Below are 22,633 nucleotides of genomic sequence, written 5' to 3' on the forward strand. Positions count from 1 at the left end.
TTTTATAAATTGAATCTTGATAAATTTAATTTGGCCCATTTTATTTTTACAAAAATCCCCTCTTTAATGTCAAAGTGACAGCAGCTTTTTACAAGGTAATGTTAATTAATTAAAAATAAACAATGCAAAATAAGCAATTGCATTAATATTCACCCCCTGCAAGTCAACATTTAGTAGATGCACCTTTGGCCACAATTTGCCCATTACCCATTTACAGCTACAGATTTTCTATAGGATTGAGGTCTGGGCTTGGAGAAGTACCCCCACAGCATGATGCTATACAGTGCTTCAAATTAGGTATGGTGTGTGTTTTTGGTGATGTGCAGTGTTTGGTGTCGGACAAACATAGCATCTAGTCTGATGGTCAAAAAGCTCAATCTCAACCTTCTTCCTTTTAACCTTGGAGTCTCCCACATGTCTTTGGGCGAACTTTAGTCCAGATTTAATAAGAGCTTTGCCACTCACCCATAACGCTTTGACTGGTGAAAAACTTGGGCAAAAGTATGTTGTATTTCTCCCATCTCAGCTGCTGAAGCTTTTACCTTCTTCAGAGTTGTTATATACTGTAGGTGCCTTGGTGGCCTCCTCCACAATTAATCTTTTTGAACAGTCACTCAGTTTGTGGTGACGGCCTGCTCTAGGCAGATTTGTACATTTGCCATATTCTTAATAGTGGATTTCATTGAACTCCAGGGGATGTTTAATGACTTGATTTTTTTGTATCCATCACCTCACTCATGCTTTTCAATAAACTGTTCTTATGGTGGAATTATGGCCAGGAATACAGATTGACTAGTAATTGGACCTTTGAGTCTTTATATTACTAAACTATACACATTCACTGCATTCAGGCGATCTCCGTTTCACTAATTGTGAGACTACTAGCACCAATTGGTTGGACCACTGTTGATTTAGGTCAGTCACTTTAAGGGGGGTGGGGGGTTTGGGGTGAATATTTATCCAATCACTTATTTTGCATTATATTTTTAATTAATTAATATTATTTTGTAGAAATTTGCTTTCACTTTGATTTTTATTATAAAAAAGGCCAAATTAAATCGATCACGATTCCATTTATAAATGCTGTAAAAGGGGAAGCACTGTATGTGTGTGTCACATATGCTACTGGATGCCTTAAATTCCCTCATCATAAATAATCTCTCTCTCTCTCTCTCAAAATTGTGTTCTGAATCTCTTTTAGGAATTATTATGTGAACTTTGCATGTGCGTAGGCTACAATCCTTGCAACTTTAAACAGAACGGTTTTTGTGATTCAGAATTTTTGTTCTCCATTCTTCCGAAGTTCAATTTTTTTGAGAACAGACTCTTCTTCCCTCAAAGGACTTGACCGTTTTCAAGGAAACATGTTTCATATCAACAAAACAATTTCACATCCTTTCAAAATATTTTTTTTTCTACAGTGAAAGTATGAATACATACTAAATGCTATTATATTGTATATTAATTATATTGTATTCAATTATATTGTATTAAAGGTTAAAGTTTGAAAAAGATCATTTGATTTACTTTTACCAGAGTTAATTTGAACTGACGAATAAATGCAGAACAATCTGCTTTTCACCATTTTTACATCTGTAAAATTAAAATGGAAGCATGTCAGCAATCTAATTCATCTTCAGTTAGGAATCACAAACAGGCATGAAGCTTAGTATTGGCATTTGAACAAATGAGTTAAAGATCATTCAGCATCAAACACACACACAAGAAACATTAGCTACAGCCCAAACAATTTATTTTAAAGGACAGTTTCAATATCAAGTCTACTGTACAAAGCAGGAGTAATACAAAGAAACCAACACAAAAAAATAAGATAGGCGAATACTGTTAAAACACAGCGCAAGAGAGAAACACTAAACATAGCAACACTGATAAGGGGTGGGGAGGTTCCTGACTTCTTCATATGGACAGCAGTGACCTGTGTGGATTCTGTCAAGTTGTTATGCAACCATCTCAAAAAAGGCTTAGTTTTCTAAGATTATGGCGAGATTAATCATAATGAATATGAGGCCCACATAACACTACAGATTTCACTATATAGATTCAGGCTGATGAGGTACATGTGTAGGCATACTATATGAAGTGCAGCAGGAATGCTGATTTAGGATTTACAGTAGTTTGACTTCAAGTTCATTTTGAGAACCTGCATGTTTGGAGGGAGACATCTTCCAAGAGCCCATTCCTGCACTGGGACTGTTCATTACAGTAAAGTGTGATGGAACCAAATGAAGCCAGCATAAGCTTCTAGCACCAAATACATTTTGTTATTTTCCCCCCCATAAACTATTAGAAATGTATGTGGTTAACATCAATAGGACAGGCACAGATGCTCCTCTCAGTTGTATATCATGAATATCTCACTGATGATGACATGATAAGAAGCAAAAGTTTCATACGTCACATTTGGGCTGTAATTACACAGTCATTCTGGAAATAAAAGTCAATACTTCCGTGGTAACATGAATAATGTCATAAATGATACACCTGTAGAATGTGCTCAGCTCAGTTGCAGGTAATGAAACCAGTGTACTGAGCTGGCTTTCCTTTAACAGCAGCCTTGCTTCTCTGTGCTGTAGGGGCTGTGCATAACAGGGCTTGGAAGTCAGGTGCAAGAGAATGTCAGCTCTACTCCAGTGTGCCCAGTGCTTCTTCAATGTCACAGAAGATTGTATGGGAGGAAAATGAGGTTGAGAATGCTTCAGGAATTATGCCATGGCTTCACAACAGCACACAAAATGTGCTTAAATTAACACATCACTTAAATATTTATTTAAATAACCCTCAAATGAAAAAAAACAAATCCCAAACATATGCCTGTGCACACTATATATTTACAGAAAAACAAAGGTCCACAAACACACCAAGGTCATGGTCCAAAAGAGAGCTTAGATGAATGACACATAGAGGAGTATGACTAAAACTAAATTCAGTAACATATGCACCAAAAATGCCACTATGATCCATTAAACAATTAAAAACTATATTTACAAAAAGGCTTAAGAATGGTATGCGTGATTCTACTGCAAAGGTAAAACGCTTGCAATTTTCAAGTACAACCATAATGCCCACTGAAAACAGACACCGCATGTCACTACCTCCTGGTAGAACTTTTCAACATTTCAGGAAATAACATAAAAATACCCAAATAATAAAAACAAACATCTGTTATCACAGAATCATGAACATGTTAAACAACTGAATATCAGTCGAGTAGAGCAGTCCCTGTGACACAGGAAGTTTGGCAGGGAGTCCTTTATACACACTATACAATTTCTCTTCATTTGATTGTTTTTGTTTTTAAAAGGTAAACATCAGAAAAAACACACATAAGAGTATTAGAGACGCCACATCAGCTGTGAAATAGTCAGAACAGCTTGTTTTCTGACGTAAACATAGTATATCAATGATTTGCCCCATACTTAGTGACTTCAGGTAGCATGTGGTCTTTTCATGTTATCTTTATGGCTCTAATGTCCAGTTCTGAGACTCAGTGTACAGATAATGAGTGCAATGAACACAAACACACACATGTACGCCCAAACACAGTCACACCCACTCATTCACACACACACAGGCATACACTTGCCCGTCAGCACACGTATGCTCAAATCTATGCCGACAGTACAGCATGTAATGGTCCCCTGTCTAATATGAACAGGCAACTTCATGGGCAAACCAGCGCCCTGGACAATAATTTAGTTACAACTACAAGATTACAGTATTGTTCAAAAGACCCTTAAAAATAACACATCATAATTTCAATAAAAAGTTTTAAAAGCTGCATTTTCCCTGTAACTATATTTCTTTTTAAATTCTGAAGAATTCTCAAGAGATAATGATGGAAAGACACACATCCATACACACAAAATGCTTCCACACACTACATTTCAAATACTTCAGCAGTTACAGCCTATACCATTCATGTTTCACTGCTCATTTTTGACATGTCGTTTTTGACGATGAATCCGGCTCATCAATTCTTGTATTGAAGTATGTTTGTTCTTCATTACATATATAAACACATCTAAGAGCCAGCTTAGTTCCTTCACAGTTTCTTCTAGTGCAATAAATACCCTCTCCAAATTACACATAAAAGGTAGCTGCCAGGTCTGTCTCAGGTCTTCCCAAGAATGGAGGACCTGTGGAGAGATTGAGAAATGAGCTGAGTGTGGGGGAAAGCTCTCCTAATAAGCCCACTGGACAGGCAAAGTGGAAAAGTACATGTAAGTGACAAACGTCATACCTGAGACATTTCCAGCGGTCCTTCTCCACTTGATTCTCTGGACTTTCACTCTCATAGGATGCCAGATAAAGACCTACAACACACGCAAATGAAGAGAGACAGAAACTGGACAAGTCACTTAAGGAATGAATCTGTATATAACCAGAGTCACATAACATTACAACAGTGTAAGACTACATCTCAAATCAGAAGGATTTGGATCAGATGGCCATTATTCCAAACTCAGGACCTCACAGGAACATACCATCTTCATTAAAAATGGGTGCAGTGTGGAGGTAGTGCAGGATGCTGCGGTCTTCTTCAAATGGGCATTCCACCTGTTTCCAGGCAATAAACTCTCCCACCTGCCTGGCCAGCTCCACAAATTTCTGCAGACAAACCCTCATGGTCAACATTTACCTTTCCAACACTAAGATGACTAACATAAAAAGGAAGTATGATTAGCCAACTGAGTCCACCACACCTCAAAGTTGACATGCCCATTGGGCAGACGATTGGCACAGCTCTCATTCAGGAAGTAGATATCCTTGATGAGGAGGCTGAAGAAAGGAATGACGATCTGACAGGAAAGGACAAAATCAGACACAAGATCTCTCAGGTTTTGGAAACACTACTACACACATTAGTACCACTACAACTAATACTACTCATCAACATCATCATCATCATCATCACAAAATACTGCTTCCCCCCGAGAATATTCTGCAGTTGTAATCCTGCAGTAGCAGCGGTACCTTCTCCCTGTTGCTGTGAGCTGTGTGGGACCTGTGTGCTGCTCCTCTAAGGGCTGTCCTGTAGTTGTAGAAGTTCCCAGTAGGGTCCATTTGATGCTGTTTGCAAAGTCAAATAACAATTAAATAACAATTCATAAAGCAATGACAACATATACAGTATGATGTGACCTATGCCCATATTTACAGTTACACCACTCATCTTCTAGACAAGGTATTTAGTGAAATCTGAAAAAGCTGTTTTAACAGCATAGCACTTGGGATATCATTGGTGTCTCAGATGTGGTATAAACTATTCCAATATGTATGCCAATGCCACATACAGTTAAACTGATGACAACCTGAAGGACATTTGACTCATATTAGGGCTCAAACAACTAGTCTGAATGGGTGGTATAAAGACACTTGCATAAAGAAGCTGGAAAAAAGACTTTTATGGGTTTTAGTGTCTGTTGATAATCTCGTCAGTGGTGCACCTTGATGGTCTTTGAGACATGGGTGTCATTTACCTCAAGTATGAAGAACTTTGCCGTCTTCGCTTTCGCCCACGTCTTCTTCAGGCGAGATACTGGGCTCATGTTCATGCCAGCTGAATAGAATATATTCATATTATGACAAATGTAATATATGCTTAGAGAAACATTTGTAGATTGGTTTAAATGTTTCAAGATCTGGGTGAACACAGTCAGAAGAAATGGACGTCCATATGGCTCCACTGAAGCCTCACACTTACATATGATAGCCATGAGGGAATTGAAGTTCCCAATGTTGAAGCACTCCCGAGCCACATCAATGAAGAACTCAATGACCTGGGCACGCTGCTTCTTCTTGGCAGGCTAAACATGACAGATGACATTAGACATTTACTGTTGTATTTTAACTACCCATCAGTCTACTGCATACTGAATGAATGAAGTCACATGATTGTTGTTTAAATTACATTTCTGCATTCTGCAGTTTGCAGACACTTCTAATGCTATGACAGTAAATTATCACCAGGTGGCACTACAGTTCAATTTTTGTGGCATCCAATGATTGCGGGTGAAGCATTGCTTTACTGCTGTGTGTGAGTCATAAAGCTTCTTTAAAATGGGAATGTGGGCTCCAGCACCTACCATGCAGATCTCGGTGGCCACCAGGTAGCACAGTCTGTTGAACCAGCGCACATATGCTTCCAAATTGGAGGACGATTTACTCTGTTCGCTGAAGCAAGGCTGTGAGTGGAAGACATTTGGTGAGCATAGGGAAGGATGCACAGGTGAAGAAGACAAAGGAGAGTCATCTGTGATGACACCGGTGATGAGCAGAGCATGCGCATGAGCAGAGCATACTGTTCATCACCACTTTCATTACTGATGACTCTTCTTTGTCCTCTTTGCAGCAAGTGTGAACGTTACTCTGTCTGTAGCTGGTTCAGTGTACACTTCACACTGTCTGTAGCTGATGTTATTGGTTATATACATTAGGAAACTATATCCTTTAAATCCAGCACACTAGAGTAAACTGAATATGTAAACTAGCTGAAAGGATTTTTTATTGTAAAATGAAACACAGATAAGTTATTTATTTCAGTCAGATTGAGAACAATGGGCACTCTTGTCTACTAATAAAAACAAGCTCTCCATAACAAATCTACCTGGGTGGTGTCCAGGGGATCTTTCTGTATAAAAGCCTGGACAAACTCTTCAGGTCCAATGTGACTCAAATGCTCCTGTAAAATAAAAACATTTTACATCCGAAGATTGATCTCAACCAGGGTGGTTTTCATGCTTGCATGATGGTCTTAATGAAATATTACTTCAATAACATTTCTAAAACCTCACGTCAGCAAACATACACACACTGATGCTACAATCACATAGAGGCAGAGAGAAATAAAGAGAGACAGAGAGACAGATAGACAGACAGACTCAGAGAGATGAATGGAACATTTACTCCAACACTAAAGAACGCAGGGGCATGTGTGGATGAACATGTCTGAATCTGTCCTGATGCCTTTGTTTTCTAATTGAATATGCAGGCCTGCATCTAAACCTAAAACTGTCACGCAAAGTGAATGAATGTGTGTAAATGTGTGTGTGCACATGTGTGTGCATGTGTGTGTGTGTGTGTGTGTGTGTCAGAGTCTCGGTGGCGTGGCGTAAAACTGTCAGGTCACATTCCGTCAGCGCCGGCTCACTCGGCAGCCCTGAGGCACTTTCGAGTGACTTTCGGGATGATGTCACAGTCTCAGTCGAGAGTGCACGCTTTACTCACAGCCTGGGGCTGGACGAGCCTTCCGCTCCACGACCCCACAAAACCCTCACTAGGATAAAAATACACACTAATATCAGCCCAGTGACAGCAGGGAGAGACTCTTCTGTTCTGGCTTCTAACAGCAATCTATTCTTATCCAAAATGCTTCATTTGGGCCCTCACTCTGCTCAGCTGCAGGCTAAAACGAACAGCACTTAATAAACACATCTAATAATAGTTGGTAATGAAGCTAATGGGACCAGAGATTTCAGGGTCTCAGTGGCGCCAGGTAGGCAGAGGGCACCAAGCTGATTCAATACAGAAGATGTTTTAATCTACTAGTCTTTATTCCTCAGTTTCTTATTCCTGTTCAGTCATTATCTGAGCGCACTCCTCCACATGAAGGCTCTCGGCCCTGCGCTGACCCCTGTCCTCACGTGACCCCCGGCTCCGTCCACCCCGCCCGCCCGGCCGCACTACAGCGCTCGGCCCCCAGCTCGGCTGCCCGCTCACCAGCTCGATGTGCGTGAGCTGCTGGGCCAGAGTGAAGGGGTCGTTGCAGATGCTGATCATGTCCTTCTGGATGGGCGCCGGCTTGGTCTTGAAGGCCACCAGTTTGTCAGAGACGGAGGCCGTGACCTTGACAATGCTCTCGTCGCCCTGAGCCATCGCTGCCAGCTTGGCATTGAGATTCTGGAGCACCAGGTTCAGCTTCTTCCTGTAAGCCTGCCAAGACAAAGCACAGGCTGGTCCCCAAATGTCCTTTCACTGTTGTCATTAAAAGACACAAACAGTTGTGGCACATTTACAGTGTTTTTTCTGGCAGTAATAAACAAAATCCACACGGCTTTCAGAACTGTACTACTGTAGTTCAATACAAGATTACAAGCGGCATTTAGAGTTCTCTTTTGTCTGTGTCTATGCCCTGCCTCCGTGATGAGGGATCCAGAGGGTTCTTGGCTCCGCTCCTCTAGAACAGGAGGAGAGTGGGGCCACTGGGTCAGGAACCTGTGATAATCACGCCATGTGTGTCATCAATTACCCAGCACCACTCCTGTGCCCAGTGCCACCACAAATAGCAGCACATTCATCACGCTCTGCACTAGCCTGTCTCTGCTGCTCTGTTCCTCCTCTCCTCCCTCTGTCCATGTCTTTCCTCTCTCTCTCAACACCCCCATCTCCACCTCCCTATACCCGTAAGTCTTCTTTTACCCCTTCGGTCCTTCTACCCCAGTCTCTCTCACCATCCTGCACTCCCCCCCCCCCACTCTCCATGTTGGTCTGGTTGCTTCTGTCTGCTCTCTCCACAGCAGTGAGAGGGAGCCGAGCTGAGATGTCCCACTGTGCCCCAGCGCTGGGCTCTCATGCTCCACCTCCGCTTCCCCTCCCAGTGCGGCGCCCACTGCTGCCGTCTGGGACTGGAGCTGCAGCTTCACCTCTCTCTCCCGTCTGTATCTCTTAAACTCCACATTTCTTCTTAAACTCCAAATGACATCTGATGACATGCTGGAGATTTGATGTCTACAGTAAGCCCATTATAGAAATCACATTTCTCTGTTCACACTTCTTACTCCACATCCCCTATTTCACATTACCTCATCACAAGGTGCTATCCTGTGAATGATGTCTTTAAGATGTGCCACCATCTTCTCTTCTCGAAAATCAGAGGGGAAGGTCTCTGTCCACTCTGTCAACAACTGCAGGATTTTGGGACCAAACTTCTTCACCTTGGCCTAGAAATAGCAACGGGAGTCCACAAAGGTGACAGTTAGCAGCATGCTATCAGCTAGAGAGCTTGCTCTGTGAGGAGGCGAGCAGAGAGAATGAGCAGTGAGGGGATGAAGAGGATATCAAAGCTGGCCCAAATACGTCAGGCAGCACACCACACTCTATTCTGACTGAAACATCACCAAGCATTTTGTTCTTTCATATTTGGCACTCTGGATCGAGATGTGAGACACACACACACACACACACACACACACACACACACACACACACACACACACACACACACACACACACACACACACACACACACACACACACACACACACACACACACACACACACACACACACACACACACACACACACACACACACACACACACACACACACACACACACACACACACACACACACACACACACACACACAGTATGGCTTGGAAACTGACCGCATCCAGGGGTGTCTGCTCCAGCTGCTGCTGCTGGATGCAGAGCTTACAGACACGTGCCAGGAGCTCGTGGGGGGGGATGAAGAGGCGCGAACTGAGCAGGAATGTAAACACATAGGCTTTCTGCAGGGGAGAGAAAGGCCAGTAAAACAGGAGTCACACATGCAACAAGACCTAGGGGGGGAACACCATGTTATTGCCTATAAAATGTATACAGTTTCTTGTGCACTAGCCTTTCTTATCTTTTCTTAGTAAATGAACCTTGATGCAGTGGTTTTGACATCATAGGAGGATTGTTTTCTTTTCAAAAAGAATTTCCAATGAAGTTTAATTAGAATCAAATATGACACTCGTCACATATAGCAATTCCCAATGACAAGTCATCATTCATTTGGAAGTGTTATGATAGGACAGCTAGTCAGTCTTTTGTTGAAATGTCATTCAATTAAACTCTTATTTATTTAATATGCCACTATTTAAGAGTATAGTTTTTGTAGGTTGGCAATTAAAAGTGAGCTTTGTTTTACCCGAACCATTTATGTGCACATGTAAATGTGATGAGGGGTGAGCAGCACATAGAATGTTAAAATTGATCCAATAAGGTTTCCGTAGTGTCACATTCTGGCACTAACACTAAGGCATTGTTCTTACATGCTTCACAAGCCTAGTGATTTTTCAGTTACACTGAGAGAATAGGCCCATTGTCTACACTGCAGCCATCTGAAAACACGGTTCTCCTCATCAATACAAGGGGGCAACAAGGTTAATGGTGTGTGTAGCAATGCTGGCTCATACCTCAGGGTAGTAGTCTGTGGTGGGCACCAGGTTCTGTATGAGGGTGTCCAGGGAGGCCGAAGAGAAGGGGGGGCTCTCGGCAAATCCAGTTTCGGGGCCCGGTCCCTCCTGAGGGGGCTCCTCACCGGAGGCCAAAGGGGGGCCCAAGCCACTGGGAGCAAACATAGTGCTGGGGCACACAGTTTGGGGCATTCCTATCTTAGACCCAGACAGAGGAACAGAGAGAGAGAGAAAGAGAGAGAGAGAGAGAGAGAGAGGGAGAGAGAGAGAGGGAGAGTATAGAACTGAGTTACACTTGTGAGGTATAGCACCCAACCGAAACAGAAAAACCTTTTTGACAGTCACAGCAAGCTGATGCTGTCCAACAGTAGTGTTAACAAGCTGATGCTGTCCAACAGTAGTGTTAACAAGCTGATGCTGTCCAACAGTAGTGTTAACATGTTTTGACTGTTATTCTAATCGGTGATCTGAGAACAAGTCACACTTGTTAGATGGTCAATCCAACACAAGCACAATCTGTTGCGACAATGTGCCACTATTTCCATGGCAGCTGTTCAAGGCTAGTGTGCCAGCAGACTTGCATGCTATTCCCATAAGGTGTATCATACGTGAGACAAGCCGCTTGGCCACCATGCAAAACCAGTGCAAATGAGCCAAATAGCAATCTGACACAATAGCTCAGGAAAAGGAGACCCTTTTACACATAGATAAACCTTACATTTTCATCTCTAGTTGAAGTCACACACTGGATGGATATATTGGTGGAAAATCTCAGTATGATCATGCTTACAGTTAGGTCTCTGATCTTTAATATTCACCAAGGGCACATATACTGAACAATCACACTGGAAATGATTTGTCTATATTATGTTGTTAAAGTAAATTGATAAGATCATAGTAAAATGGCTTGTGAAGGATGTATGTAAAAGTCTGGGCATGGATAAGAATATGTAACAATGGTGGACATCACTGATGCGGTCACAATGTAATAATAATGTCAAAGATTTACATATGGCTTCAGCTGGTCGCCTATCAAATAACGACCTGTTATTTGCCTGTTAACAGCCTGTTATCAAACTGCCCAATGTGCCAGTGTAGTGCTGAGATGCTTTGCAGTGAGTCTTTCTCTCTCATCCACCCTGAGCTAAAAGCCTACTTTTCATCTGCCCAACAGCAGTTGTTATGGGGACACAGTATCAGCAGTTGCTGTGGGACACTGCTTTGCTCCCCGACAGCTGCACCACTGGAGAGGCTCCAGTCACGCAAAATATGGGTCTAGCTGTCGCCACGGCAATCCCAGCCCTGCTCTCTGCTGGTCAAACACTGGTCAGATTAAACATTAAAACTTCCTCTTCAGAAAGGTGTGGCAGTTACTCGACCATATCTTGTTTGACAGTGTAGAAGTAAAAAAAACTCTCTTTGTCCAACAGAACCTGATAGTCCATGTGGGCATTTGACCTGTGCTCCAAAGTCTGCTCTTATCTCAGTTGAAATGAATGAGGGAAGCACTAAAACATGGTGACAGTTTAACTGTAGACTGCCTACTGGACACACTGAACATACTGTACGGTACACTGAACACAGGCGTTCACTGGCATGTGAAACACACAACTCATTCCTTGCAATAACATGGTCAATCTAATAATTTAATAGCTAGGTGAATATACTATGGATGTTTAGGAAGTCATTAGAGTCTATATTGCGTGACTACCCGTATGAAGCCTTGTGAAGCTATTGATTGAAATCCAACACATTTCCGGGGGTTTGTTTAGGTATTTTATAACATACTAGGTTGAATAGCTTTAAAAAACTAAGATATCTCTGTTTATCTGTCCAAAGTGTTTAGAGATATATTACGGGTGGTGAGGGGAGCAAGCCTTAAATGGGGTTAGGAGTACCCCAGCTCCTCAGCTGAGTGGCTGACCTCTGAAGCTTGAAGTGGTCACAGCTCTTAAGAGGTGACAGGTCGCAGTAGGACATGTCTCCAGTTTCCACAACTCTCAGCTTCCATTTGTGACTGAGCTCTCACTCTGTCACACACACACACACACACACACACACACACACACACACACACACTTTATTTATTTAGTGGTAGTGGAGCACGAGGACAAGTGAGCGATGGGGGGATGGGTGTGGTGTTGACACAAAGGCTGTGTGATGTGAATGCCCTGCTAGTCTCCGAAGGCAGATTCTTCCACATGGCACAGCCAAAGCACACAACATCTCATGCATTTCTTCATTTCCTTCTGTTGCCCAAGTTCCTGCATCAGGCAATGGTGTCACCAGGGTGGCGTCACCAGGGTAGTGTCACCGCTCAGGTTTAATGACCTGGAGAATCCTTTTGTTTCCTGGGAGGAACAATAGCATGACAGCAAGGGGAGCACTTTGATAGGAACATCAGGTTGGGGCCCAAAAAGGACAATATCTGCACAATAGGAAACATGATCAACTGCACAGTGTCTATTCATCTGTTCATGTCTCAGACAACAATAGCTAAAGCAACAGCCGAGCAAAAACTACACATGTGAAAGTCAATATTAGAGCACAATTTATGACAAAGATATATTTTAATGTGGAAGTCATTGTCCATAGTTTGTTATGCACTACATGAATCTCTACTTCATAAACCTAGCTATACTTTCCACACATTTTTTGAGTGATTGCTCTCTCTCTCTCATGCTAAAAAGCATTAGGCACTGTACAATACTTTATAATATTATGCTAATATCCCTGTTCAGGCGTTTAGGCGTTGTTGGCTGGGTATGCAGCAGGAAACATGCAGACAAAAGGCCTCCTTGTCCTTGATAGACCTCCCAGTATGTGGGCAGAAGTAAGAGCATGTGGGGACAACAGAAGGAGACATAAACACGGGCACGAGAGCAACTCAAGAGCTGCTGGGGGCCCATATCTCTATATCGGGGGGGGGGGGGGGGGGGGGGGGGTTCATGCTTCATCAGATCCTACTTCTGACAGAGCATGGCTGCCTGGCACTGTAGAGGACATACATTATGCTACAGAAGGGGAATTTCAGAAGGGTGGTGAATGGGATTCAGGTGGTGATTTAAATAAAATGATTAAATGATTAAAACATCTTTATGTAGTAGCAGTAAGACAGAACGTCCTTCCGCTTGCTGCTGTGATTAGTAACTGCTCTATGACATTATCTACGCTACACACACTGCATAATGCTCATACTGCGTAATGGTCTAACGCAGTGTTTCCCAAACTTTTTTTCTGGGGACCCACTTTTTAAAAATGACAGACTATCGCGACCCAACTCGAGACTGTGGTAGTTAACAAACTAGATCTTATAGAAAGCTGTTAGCTTTCCTAAGCTATATAAGGTATAAGCTAGGGGTATTACACAACATAAATTGTCACTATGCTATGCTGGCGACCCAAATAAAATCTCTTACGACCCACCTGTGGGTCGCGACCCAGTCTTTGGGAACCAATGGTCTAACGACTCAAACGTCTATTTCTACATAAAATATCACAATCTACACATTCAACTCATCTCATTGTGTGCATTTAATATGTCTTGAAAGTATATAAATCTATGTGTTACGTGTATTAACTGTTTAAAATATGTGGCTACTGTACATTTCTTTCTGAGAGGTTTTATAGTTGTAATCTTCTTGTAGCCTTGCAGTGAAGTGTAAAAACAACAGACATATTTGAAGCATATTTACACTGTTTCCCTTTCACACTGTTTAATCCTGTTGTAGGAGATGTGTCCAGTAACCATCTTTTCTGCTCGAATTGAAGTACGCAAAGGCATCAAAATGAGGCAAGCTTTGTGTCCAGCCTTCTGAAGACACATAAGCCCAATGCAGAGGGCACTCACACCCAATGAGAATGTTGACCTCTTGTCGCTAAGCTATAGGCAAGACTGTCCTCTACCACAGCACTGCCTTACAGGCACCACTAAGACTGCAAGTCCACATCTGATGCATGCCTTCAGGGAGGGAGCCAATGCAGTAGCACTAGTAGTAGTAGTGGTACAGGCCTGTGGTAAGGCTTTGTCTGACTAGCTATAAATTAGGGAATCACCTTTGTGTGTAGTGTAGTGCATGTGCATGTGTGCCCACAGCTAAGGCCCCCACACAGAGGTGCCAACATGAGTGCAGCACACTCCGCTTTCCACATTCAAGTTCTTCCATTCCATTGTTTTCAACACACGGCCGCTGCCGTGTAGATTACCATTCAGATGTATTTTCGTCAGCACCGCTCAATAAAATCCATAGTTTATCGAATGCCTGTCAGTTGAACATTTCAACGCTGATATGCGTAGGCAAGTGACAGTGCTGGTGCACTCATGTCGGTGCGTCTATGCTTTAGGCGGCCAAACATTAGGAAGCAGCCTTCATGTGTCTCCTCAGTGTTTATGTGTGTTGGTCACCCCACGCAACGCAACCTCTTCAGATCTCCACTGCCTCTCAGTTCCTGTTCCTCCCGCTCATCTCCCTTCCTGAGTCCTAATTACAACTGACTAGCAGGTGACAGCTACGCTTCCTTTCTTAGACATCCAGCTAGTTTTGCAGGAAAGGTATTCAATGATGCCTGTGTGTGTGTGTGTGTGTGTGGGGGGGGGGGGGGGGGGTGTTGGAACACTAAACTAAACACTGTTCCTCTGTCCTTTAAGCTGTGCTGAACAAGGACTGCATGGACTTCACTTGTTTCATGGGATGTCATTTTGGCCATGAAATAGAGTATTATCACACTTGCTGAGTACTGGTTTCCTCTTCACTGACCTCATCAATCCTGATATATGTCAGCCTGTATTTACAGTAGCTCAGAAACTACGCATACATTTCCTGCTTAAGAATACCATATCACAATAGGTCAGCAACTGATATCAAATTGACAATGAGACCTCAACACACCTCTATATACAAGTAGCATCACATCAGTGGATCAGTACAATGACAACACATGGTCTGCTTTAGATTACGCATATTAAGATGGTGTTTCCTTGGCTCTTGGCTGTGCAGGCAACACAGGGGGCTGTATAGGTCAGGTCAAAATGGCCACTGCATCCCTGGATCGTAAGCAGCTAGAGCAGTCACTCTGTATTGTCTGCGTATTGGAGGGCAAGGATGAGGATATAAGCAGGCCAACACAAAGACTATTCAAGTCAAGTCGAGACAAGCAACATCACACTGACACTCCCCCCCCCTCCACACTCCATCACATGGTGCAATTCTATAACATACATACTGTACAGATTGATCATGATCAGTGAAAAAGTTAAATGAACACAGTGCAGGTGGGATACATTCAGTCTCTTTTCACATATAAACCATTGTATCCTAAATATATTTGGGTGGCATTTATGTGATAGCCATAATTCAGTATTAGACAGCACAGGCAGAACCTGGCAACATTCTAAAAGAGCACCATTTCATTGATTGACTCAACAGGAAGTCAATAAAGCCACACCAAGATGCAGACCAAATCTAATATTGCTGTATTGCTATTGTACTCATGAGTGAGGGAATTTTTGCCGTCAATAAATGGAGGATCCAGAAGTGTGTTTTCTTAATATAAAATGTAAAGTAGTGTGCAACAATAAAACATTACGCTTGTACACACATGAGGAAACACTGAGTAAAATGTGAACATCTGCTGTAACTGTACCCTGGAAAGTGTTTATACTCTACTTGTATGGCATTAGCCTTTGATTACTCAGAGAAGGTATAGTCCCATAGGGGATTTGTGTGATTACATCAACAGCATTGCTATTTCCATCTTCTCAAACAGATACTTTATTCCCTCCATTGGGAAATGTAGTTTCCAGAAGCCCACACAATGATCTGTGCACTTAAACTCTACTGTATGCATTTAGTGGGTTCAAATACAGACAGACTGAGAATGGTTTTGTTGTCAGCAGTTTAAACGAGACTGGTGACTGCTGTGCTTCTTTTTAGTCAGGCAAAGGGAGGCTTAATACGGTATTACAAGCAGGGGTGCCAATAATTGTGAGCGAAGTGTTTTTGTTAAAAATATGTATTTCTTTATGAGATTTTCCTTTTTCTCAAAATAAATTTGCTTCCCTTCAAGGTTGTATTTTTCCTATTTTTTTCATTGTGAGATTACAATATATCACCAACAGATTATGTTTTATACCGGTTTTTAGTCAACTTTAGCAGAGGTGCCAATAATTCTGGAGGGTACTGTACAGTATGTGTGTTATGTGTTGTGGTGGTGCTGTGGTGTGAAGTGCATGCCCAAAGCGCAATGTGAGTACAAGTCAATCGGAATGTTTAACATACTGTGCTAGATGAGGGAGTTTCCTTTGTTGGGTCTAGTTTTGGTGAGGAGGTTATGCTGCCTCTAGTCAAGTCCCTGAACAGCGATGCTGTAGTCCCACAGTGACCAAGGCGGACCATGAGCCAAAACCAAAACAAGCCATGCCAACGCCTGTGAGAGCCAGAATGCTGTGAGAGAACCATCTGTACACACATTCTTCTAATGTGGACAGACGCATGCCATGCTTGTAAAGGTAGTCAGTAGGCTTTGTGTGTATGTATGTGTGATTGTTTACATGCATTTTCATATCTGGGTTTTGTTTTTGATGTCGTTGGTTTATGTCCTTGTCTGTCTGTCATGTAAGCAGTTTAAACACATTTGTGGATTTTCGTGAGATTTGAAATCAGACGTAAAGTTTAATGTTTTAACGCATCAAACAGACGGCCTGGGGCTGTCAGCACGGAGAGGAATGTCACTTCTTCAGACTCAAAGCCCTGTCACCTGACCTCAAGGTCATAGCCCCTGGCCTTTCCAATGGAAGCATTTCAAAGGCCATAGGATGCAGGAAACCAAACACAATAACAAGTGCAATGACTGGTGAAAAGGAGTTTTTCTATCTAGTTAAGCAAACACTGCATTTCAAAGAGTTCCTGAGGTTATTTGAATCAAACAGCTACTATACATTCTCAGAAATCACATATCATTTCAACTAATAATTTAAGGATTTGACATAATTTATTGTTGCTCTATTCAGTATTGTTATGAAAAAAGACTTTAAGGCTTATGAAAAACACTGAAATACCAGCACTATTTAGTTAGCAAAACTAATGGTAACAAAAAATATAGTATTTCATTGACATTATTTCAAAATGAATCGTAAACGTGGGTGTGTAGTGCTTTCCCAGTGGCAGAGGCTTGATGGTGCTATTGCAGTGGAGAGGGCTGGGTTAACAGGTACTGAATAACTGTTACACAGAGGTTTATGATTGCGTGCCAAAATTATTAGGTCAGCGATTCATGAATATTATTAATCCTAATTGGCTGTTTTGTTACGGTGCACCACAATTATGTAGCACCTCCAAAAGGGAGGGCAGATAACTGTAAAACCAACATTCATGTACACCCACAAACTATCAGGTTACAGTGTAGCACACATACCATGGCCCAAGGCACGACAAAGAGCTCAACACAGGCGTGAGGATGCATTCTGAACACCATGCAGCCCTAATTCCAGAGCGAGTCTGGGCACAGGCTGTGGGCTAATGAGACAAAGCTAATCTTAGGACTGCAGCACACAGATGCCTGATTGTTACACAGCATAGGCGTGGTCAACTACCAGCTCAATTACATTATCATCTCAAGCAGGAAGAAAGACAGAGGACCGATTTGTAATGACCGACCAGAACTAGCAGACCTTTGAGGGAGGAGGAGGTGAAGCTGGAGACAGGAGGTTGATGTTTACACTAAAAAAGGGGCCCCAGGCAATAATAGAGAAGAAAAGAGAAGCCACAGACTGTTACTGTCTTATCTTCTACTAACATCAGACAGATTTCCATCTGGATATGGAAATGGAGTTCACTTGATTCCACTGAAGAAGCAGGGTGTGGGGTGGGGGTGGGGGCGGGGCTAGGGCTGGGGTCCAATAAAACAACAACAACAACTACAACTATGACATCACTCCACATGGTTAGACTGTTACTGTAGATGCACTATAGTGGAGAGATCTCATTCATGCCAAACAGTCGAAACACCGTTCCATTGGCGGTCATTTGTATTGTGGGAGGAGGGCAGGAGAGAACACTAGCTCAGAAATTGGACCCTGCTATCAAACAGTGAGATAGTGGTCTACTGAACCGCAGTTGTGCATAACCCTTCGTTTTACATTAAGTGAAATGTATTTCTTTGAGACACAATATAAAGTAATGTTAATAAACTGTGGTTAATACACGGCTGCAGCCAATACACTTTTAAAGCATAAAACACTGTTGTGTGGTTTATACATCATGCATCTAATACACAGGAAATTACTGTTCTTGGATCAGAGTAATCAGCACTGATAACACATCACCAGCCTCACACTAACAGCTGCTAAGCGAGGCAACTGGTGCTCCTACTGTACCTCCCTACTGTGACCATCTCTAATATTACACAACACATACGCTAGTGGTTTCCCTGTGGACCTGTAAAAGGAAAGCTGATCAATCATTTATGTACTGATGATAACCTGTCATATTCAAGCTTTTCACAATACAAAACTATAATACTCTTTGTTCTTGTAACAGAAATAAATTGCTTCATACCCTCTGAAAAAAAAAATCCAGCTGATGATGACAGACTGAAAATGTTTAAATTAGTCAGCTCATGATGATGGAGACAAGCGATTCAAAGATCCAAATCAGCTGTTATTGTAATAGTGATAACACACACAGGCACACAAATCCTTTTGTATGTCTACTGATGTCAAAGAATCTGGCAGGACAACTTCCTGCAACACTAAACAGAGCTGAGCAAACAAAGCGAACGCCACAATGACCACTTGATTCAGTGAGGGAAACCAATACAGCCATGGGAATCTCTGACAGCACTGTTCAGCTTCACGAGAGCAGTCTTCGAGAGCAGCCTCAACATTACCGTGATTCCAATATTGACTTGAAAGCAAAAATGTACCCTTTCTTAAACCATATCTGAAACTTTTTATGTTTCTTAGCAGACACTTTTGTCCAAAGTGAATTAAAATAAACATTACATTAGTAGTAAATCTGTAATAAATACAAAAAGAAAACACAATTGTGTCCAAGTACACACAACTTTAAACGTGGAAACACCATGTTTATGTGGGTATAACATTCTATAACTCCATACAAACCACATGTTCATGGCCAGAATACTGTAGGTTCAGGTTACTGAGACAGAGTTCTTACCTCTAAAAGTTTCAGTTAACTATTAACAAGATGGCTAGCTCTAGATTGTAGAGGAAACACTTAATATTCACAGCTAAGCTGACTTTTTTCTCCACCTTTCAAATCTGGGTTTACATTACTAAACAGTCACCAATGCAATGTAGTCAACTGGTGATACACTCCTCATTATAGTCCTGGCTAGGATACATTTCAAAGAAAATACATAGACCTACACCCCTCTAATGAAATAGTGGAGATTCCATTGACAAAAACAACTGTGTGTGTGTGTGTGAGTGAGTGAGTGAGTGAGTGAGTGAGAGAGAGAGAGAGAGAGAGAGAGAGAGAGAGAGAGAGAGAGAGAGAGAGACATGGGGAGCATCCCAGATCTTGAGTAGAACATTATGAAAGAAACAGAAAACCTCAAGGCGACTTCTCTGTCCCTCAGAGGACGTGATGAGAACAGGAGTTGCTTTTCAGAATGGTGTCTCAATAATCACAGAGGATTTCTACCAAACCAACAGGTTACAGAGATCATTTTAAAAAACATGCGGCCATGCTCCCATTCTTGTTAAGCAATCTGTGATTGTCAATTCTTCCACTGCACAATTGTCCTTACACAAGAGCATAAATTGCAAACACCCTTCACTGCCAGATTATTAGGTTGTATATCATAGAAAGGGTGTTCTCATTACCTTATAGATGTTCCTCAGTTGTATTAGGGTGTCCTTCTTTGTTTTTATCTGTTGTGAAACATTGAGTTCGAGATCTTTAAAAATATGTTTCTTGCTGTTTGAAGTATAGGCTTATGTCTACCAGTTTTCATTTAGGAAAACGTAAAGACACACTGCACAGTCTATGGAGCTTACTGTTGAAAGAACACTTGGTTAAGGCTTTAAGGTTGTGGGGAGTTTATACTGTAACCCACCTCAGATTCCTATCAAATCACCTTCTCCAGGCTGGCAGCTGTTATGTTCTGACAAACCCCAGCCAAAAACTCCAACAGATCTTTTGTGTTTCAACACTTTCCCAGCATAGCCTCAGAGCTGACTCACCATGAGCAATTTTTAATGTCATATCGTAGTGGTATTGTTGTTGAACCCACCACGCACTACACCTAGCTTCTGCGTGACCACTGACTGGATGCGCTGTGAAGTGGACTTTTAAAATCCGGTAAACTTTTGCTGTGCCAACCCGCTGAAAATTGAAATTTGTAGAATCATTGGTGTATGTAAATGTATAGGCTATATTGCGGTGCATAATGAAGGGTATGGGAGTAGCCTGATCACAAAGGAGACCAAACCACGTAAAGTAAAGGGATACACATGCCGATTACAGTGCAGGCCTATATTGTATGCAGTAAACGGTTTTTAAAATACATTTTGTATTTATATATAAAGATGCACTAATCCAGTTCTACCTAAACATTTTTAGCCTACTGATCGTCGGCCAGTCAAGCTCTTAACAGCCTACACGCGTTCTCTGTAAACGCTTTTGAGCATGTCATCAAGATACAGACGAGTAGCTTTTACTTACCAATTCTACACACGCCGTGTCCCCATCCTCTCTCTCGTGGGTAGAACAGACTAATAATATAACAACCGTAGACTTGATAATTCAAAAATGGTTAAAATCTTAACGAGTGTCCGTTTCCGTAGGCTAGAAGTATACCCAAATGAATTGCTTTCGAGGATGATGATACTCTCAAGCCTATTACAGGCTACTGTTGCAGCTCCAATAACATGAATATCCGAAAACGTAATATCTCTCGCTCAACACCGAAGTTTCCTCGATGGAACAGGTAGCAGACGCAAATATTATTCCAGCAGATGCATTTGAAGGCTCATGTTCCTCGTGCTGCTGCAGTCTTGGTTTGAGTACGAGTAAATAATCGCAATAGCCTACGCAGTCAAGGTGTGGTTGCCCAAACAGCCGGTCTCGGTTGTGATCGTTGAATCAGTGGCTTTTGAGTGAAAGCACCAATTCGCAGGCTACACGCTCAAGCAAGCTTACCAGGGAGTGGAGGAAATTGCGCGAGCAGGCGCGCGCTTGAGATGGATAGGGACTGGTGTGGAAATCACGCGCACGTTTAATACAATCTAGGTTGTAGCAAAGCAAAGCAGAAACCACAAATGATGGTCATGAAATATGACATCATAATACGTTTTCTTTTCTGTAACTGATATGTTCTTGAATTTCCCCTTGGGGATCAATAAAGTATCTATCTATCTATCTATCTATCTATCTATCTATCTATCATGTTCACGAATAACCTGGGCTGGATAGTTTCATTGATGTTTAGACTACTTGCACTTGCACGTGCAGCGCAGACAGCACACAAGATTGGCTAGGCGTCCTGTGTCCGGGTTACATGATGAAGGATGGAAGGAACCTTTTATACCATCTACCCCTCTATATACTCTAGACTCTGCAGTCTGTTATTCAAAGAGTACCCCCCGCACACACACAAATCTCAACTATAAATGGTTACTAGTTTTCATTTTTGAGAGTGCTCACTGATGGAAGTACATTACCACCCACTGATGAAAGTTCAATGTAAAAAAGAACACTGTTTACTGTTTAGGCTGATGGTTGAGTAGGGTTAGGCCTATTATTGGTTGGTGGGTGTTTTCATCATCATAAGATGTTGTCTATTTACCCAGCATACTGTGTCTTAAAAAATAAAATTAAAAAAAAGAATCTCAAGGCAGTCGTTTGCTCAACTAATGAATAACTCCAGGAAAAGCTGGACTATACGACCATTAAAAGTGTATTTTCTCATCTACTAGCCTACTATATCTTAACTTTATTTACTTTCACAAACAGCTCAAAATAGGAGTTAAATAACTATGTAGAGGCTATGTGTTATTGTTATTTAGTTAGGGAAAGTAATTGATTGCCTATAATAGGAATTCATTCCCATTTGGCAAACAGGGTATAATGAATTTATTGTTAACTTATCCATTTGCATTTTTATTGTTAAATGATAGGGGTAACTGATGGGGCTTGTTGAGAGTAGACACAGATATTTTTTAACCCCCACAGCGCTAATCATAATTGGGAGTGAAAGGGACCCTGGGGAGTACATCAGTCTCTGCCTGGCTGCGCTGTCCTAGTGCTGGTACTTGAGCTTCTCCTTTCTCCATTAGGAGACCTGTTGGACAACTGCTGAGTTCAGAATTCCATTGTGGATATTTTCACAGTATCACAGACGGAGTGTACCCTAATGTATATCTGTCTTCTTTGATTAGGATCAGCAGCCATTAGTTTCTCAAATGTA

At 41.9% G+C, this 22,633-nt stretch overlaps 1 protein-coding gene across 4 annotated transcripts; it reads right to left on the reverse strand.

Annotated features, from left to right (window-relative positions):
• Positions 1-1,731: 1,731 nt before the first annotated feature.
• On the reverse strand, positions 1,732-21,328 carry LOC143132799 (ras-GEF domain-containing family member 1C-like). Of its 4 annotated transcripts, none has more exons than XM_076292590.1 (15): positions 20,890-21,328; positions 20,049-20,096; positions 10,202-10,395; positions 9,407-9,529; positions 8,823-8,960; positions 7,741-7,953; positions 6,629-6,703; positions 6,108-6,206; positions 5,726-5,828; positions 5,502-5,581; positions 4,996-5,091; positions 4,725-4,820; positions 4,506-4,629; positions 4,262-4,334; positions 1,732-4,157 (listed from the first exon to the last, which is right to left on the reverse strand). In XM_076292590.1, exons 3-15 carry the CDS (start codon positions 10,391-10,393, stop codon positions 4,133-4,135), a joined length of 1,437 nt encoding a protein of 478 aa, XP_076148705.1. In that variant the 5' UTR covers positions 10,394-10,395; positions 20,049-20,096; positions 20,890-21,328; the 3' UTR covers positions 1,732-4,132. The 4 variants fall into 4 exon arrangements, with proteins under 4 accessions (XP_076148705.1, XP_076148704.1, XP_076148707.1 ...); XM_076292589.1 differs by having other exon boundaries at positions 10,202-10,399; XM_076292592.1 differs by lacking the exon at positions 20,049-20,096.
• Between the last annotated feature and the right edge of the window lie 1,305 nt (positions 21,329-22,633).

The sequence above is a fragment of the Alosa pseudoharengus genome, unplaced genomic scaffold (assembly GCF_046254945.1).
Source record: "Alosa pseudoharengus isolate Yale_2024_CS ecotype anadromous, Long Island Sound unplaced genomic scaffold, YU_APseudo_1.1 YU_APseudo_1.1_scf_19, whole genome shotgun sequence".
Taxonomy (NCBI): domain Eukaryota; kingdom Metazoa; phylum Chordata; class Actinopteri; order Clupeiformes; family Clupeidae; genus Alosa; species Alosa pseudoharengus.

Coding starts and splice junctions, on each gene's coding strand:
- LOC143132799 (XM_076292592.1), bottom strand. CDS start 10,393: ATGCCCCAAACTGTGTGCCCCAGCACTATGTTTGCTCCCAGTGGCTTG. Junction 8,961..9,406: donor AGCAGACACCCCTGGATGCG/GTCAGTTTCCAA, acceptor TGCTATTTCTAG/GCCAAGGTGAAGAAGTTTGG. Junction 4,335..4,505: donor ACCCATTTTTAATGAAGATG/GTATGTTCCTGT, acceptor CGTGTGTTGTAG/GTCTTTATCTGGCATCCTAT.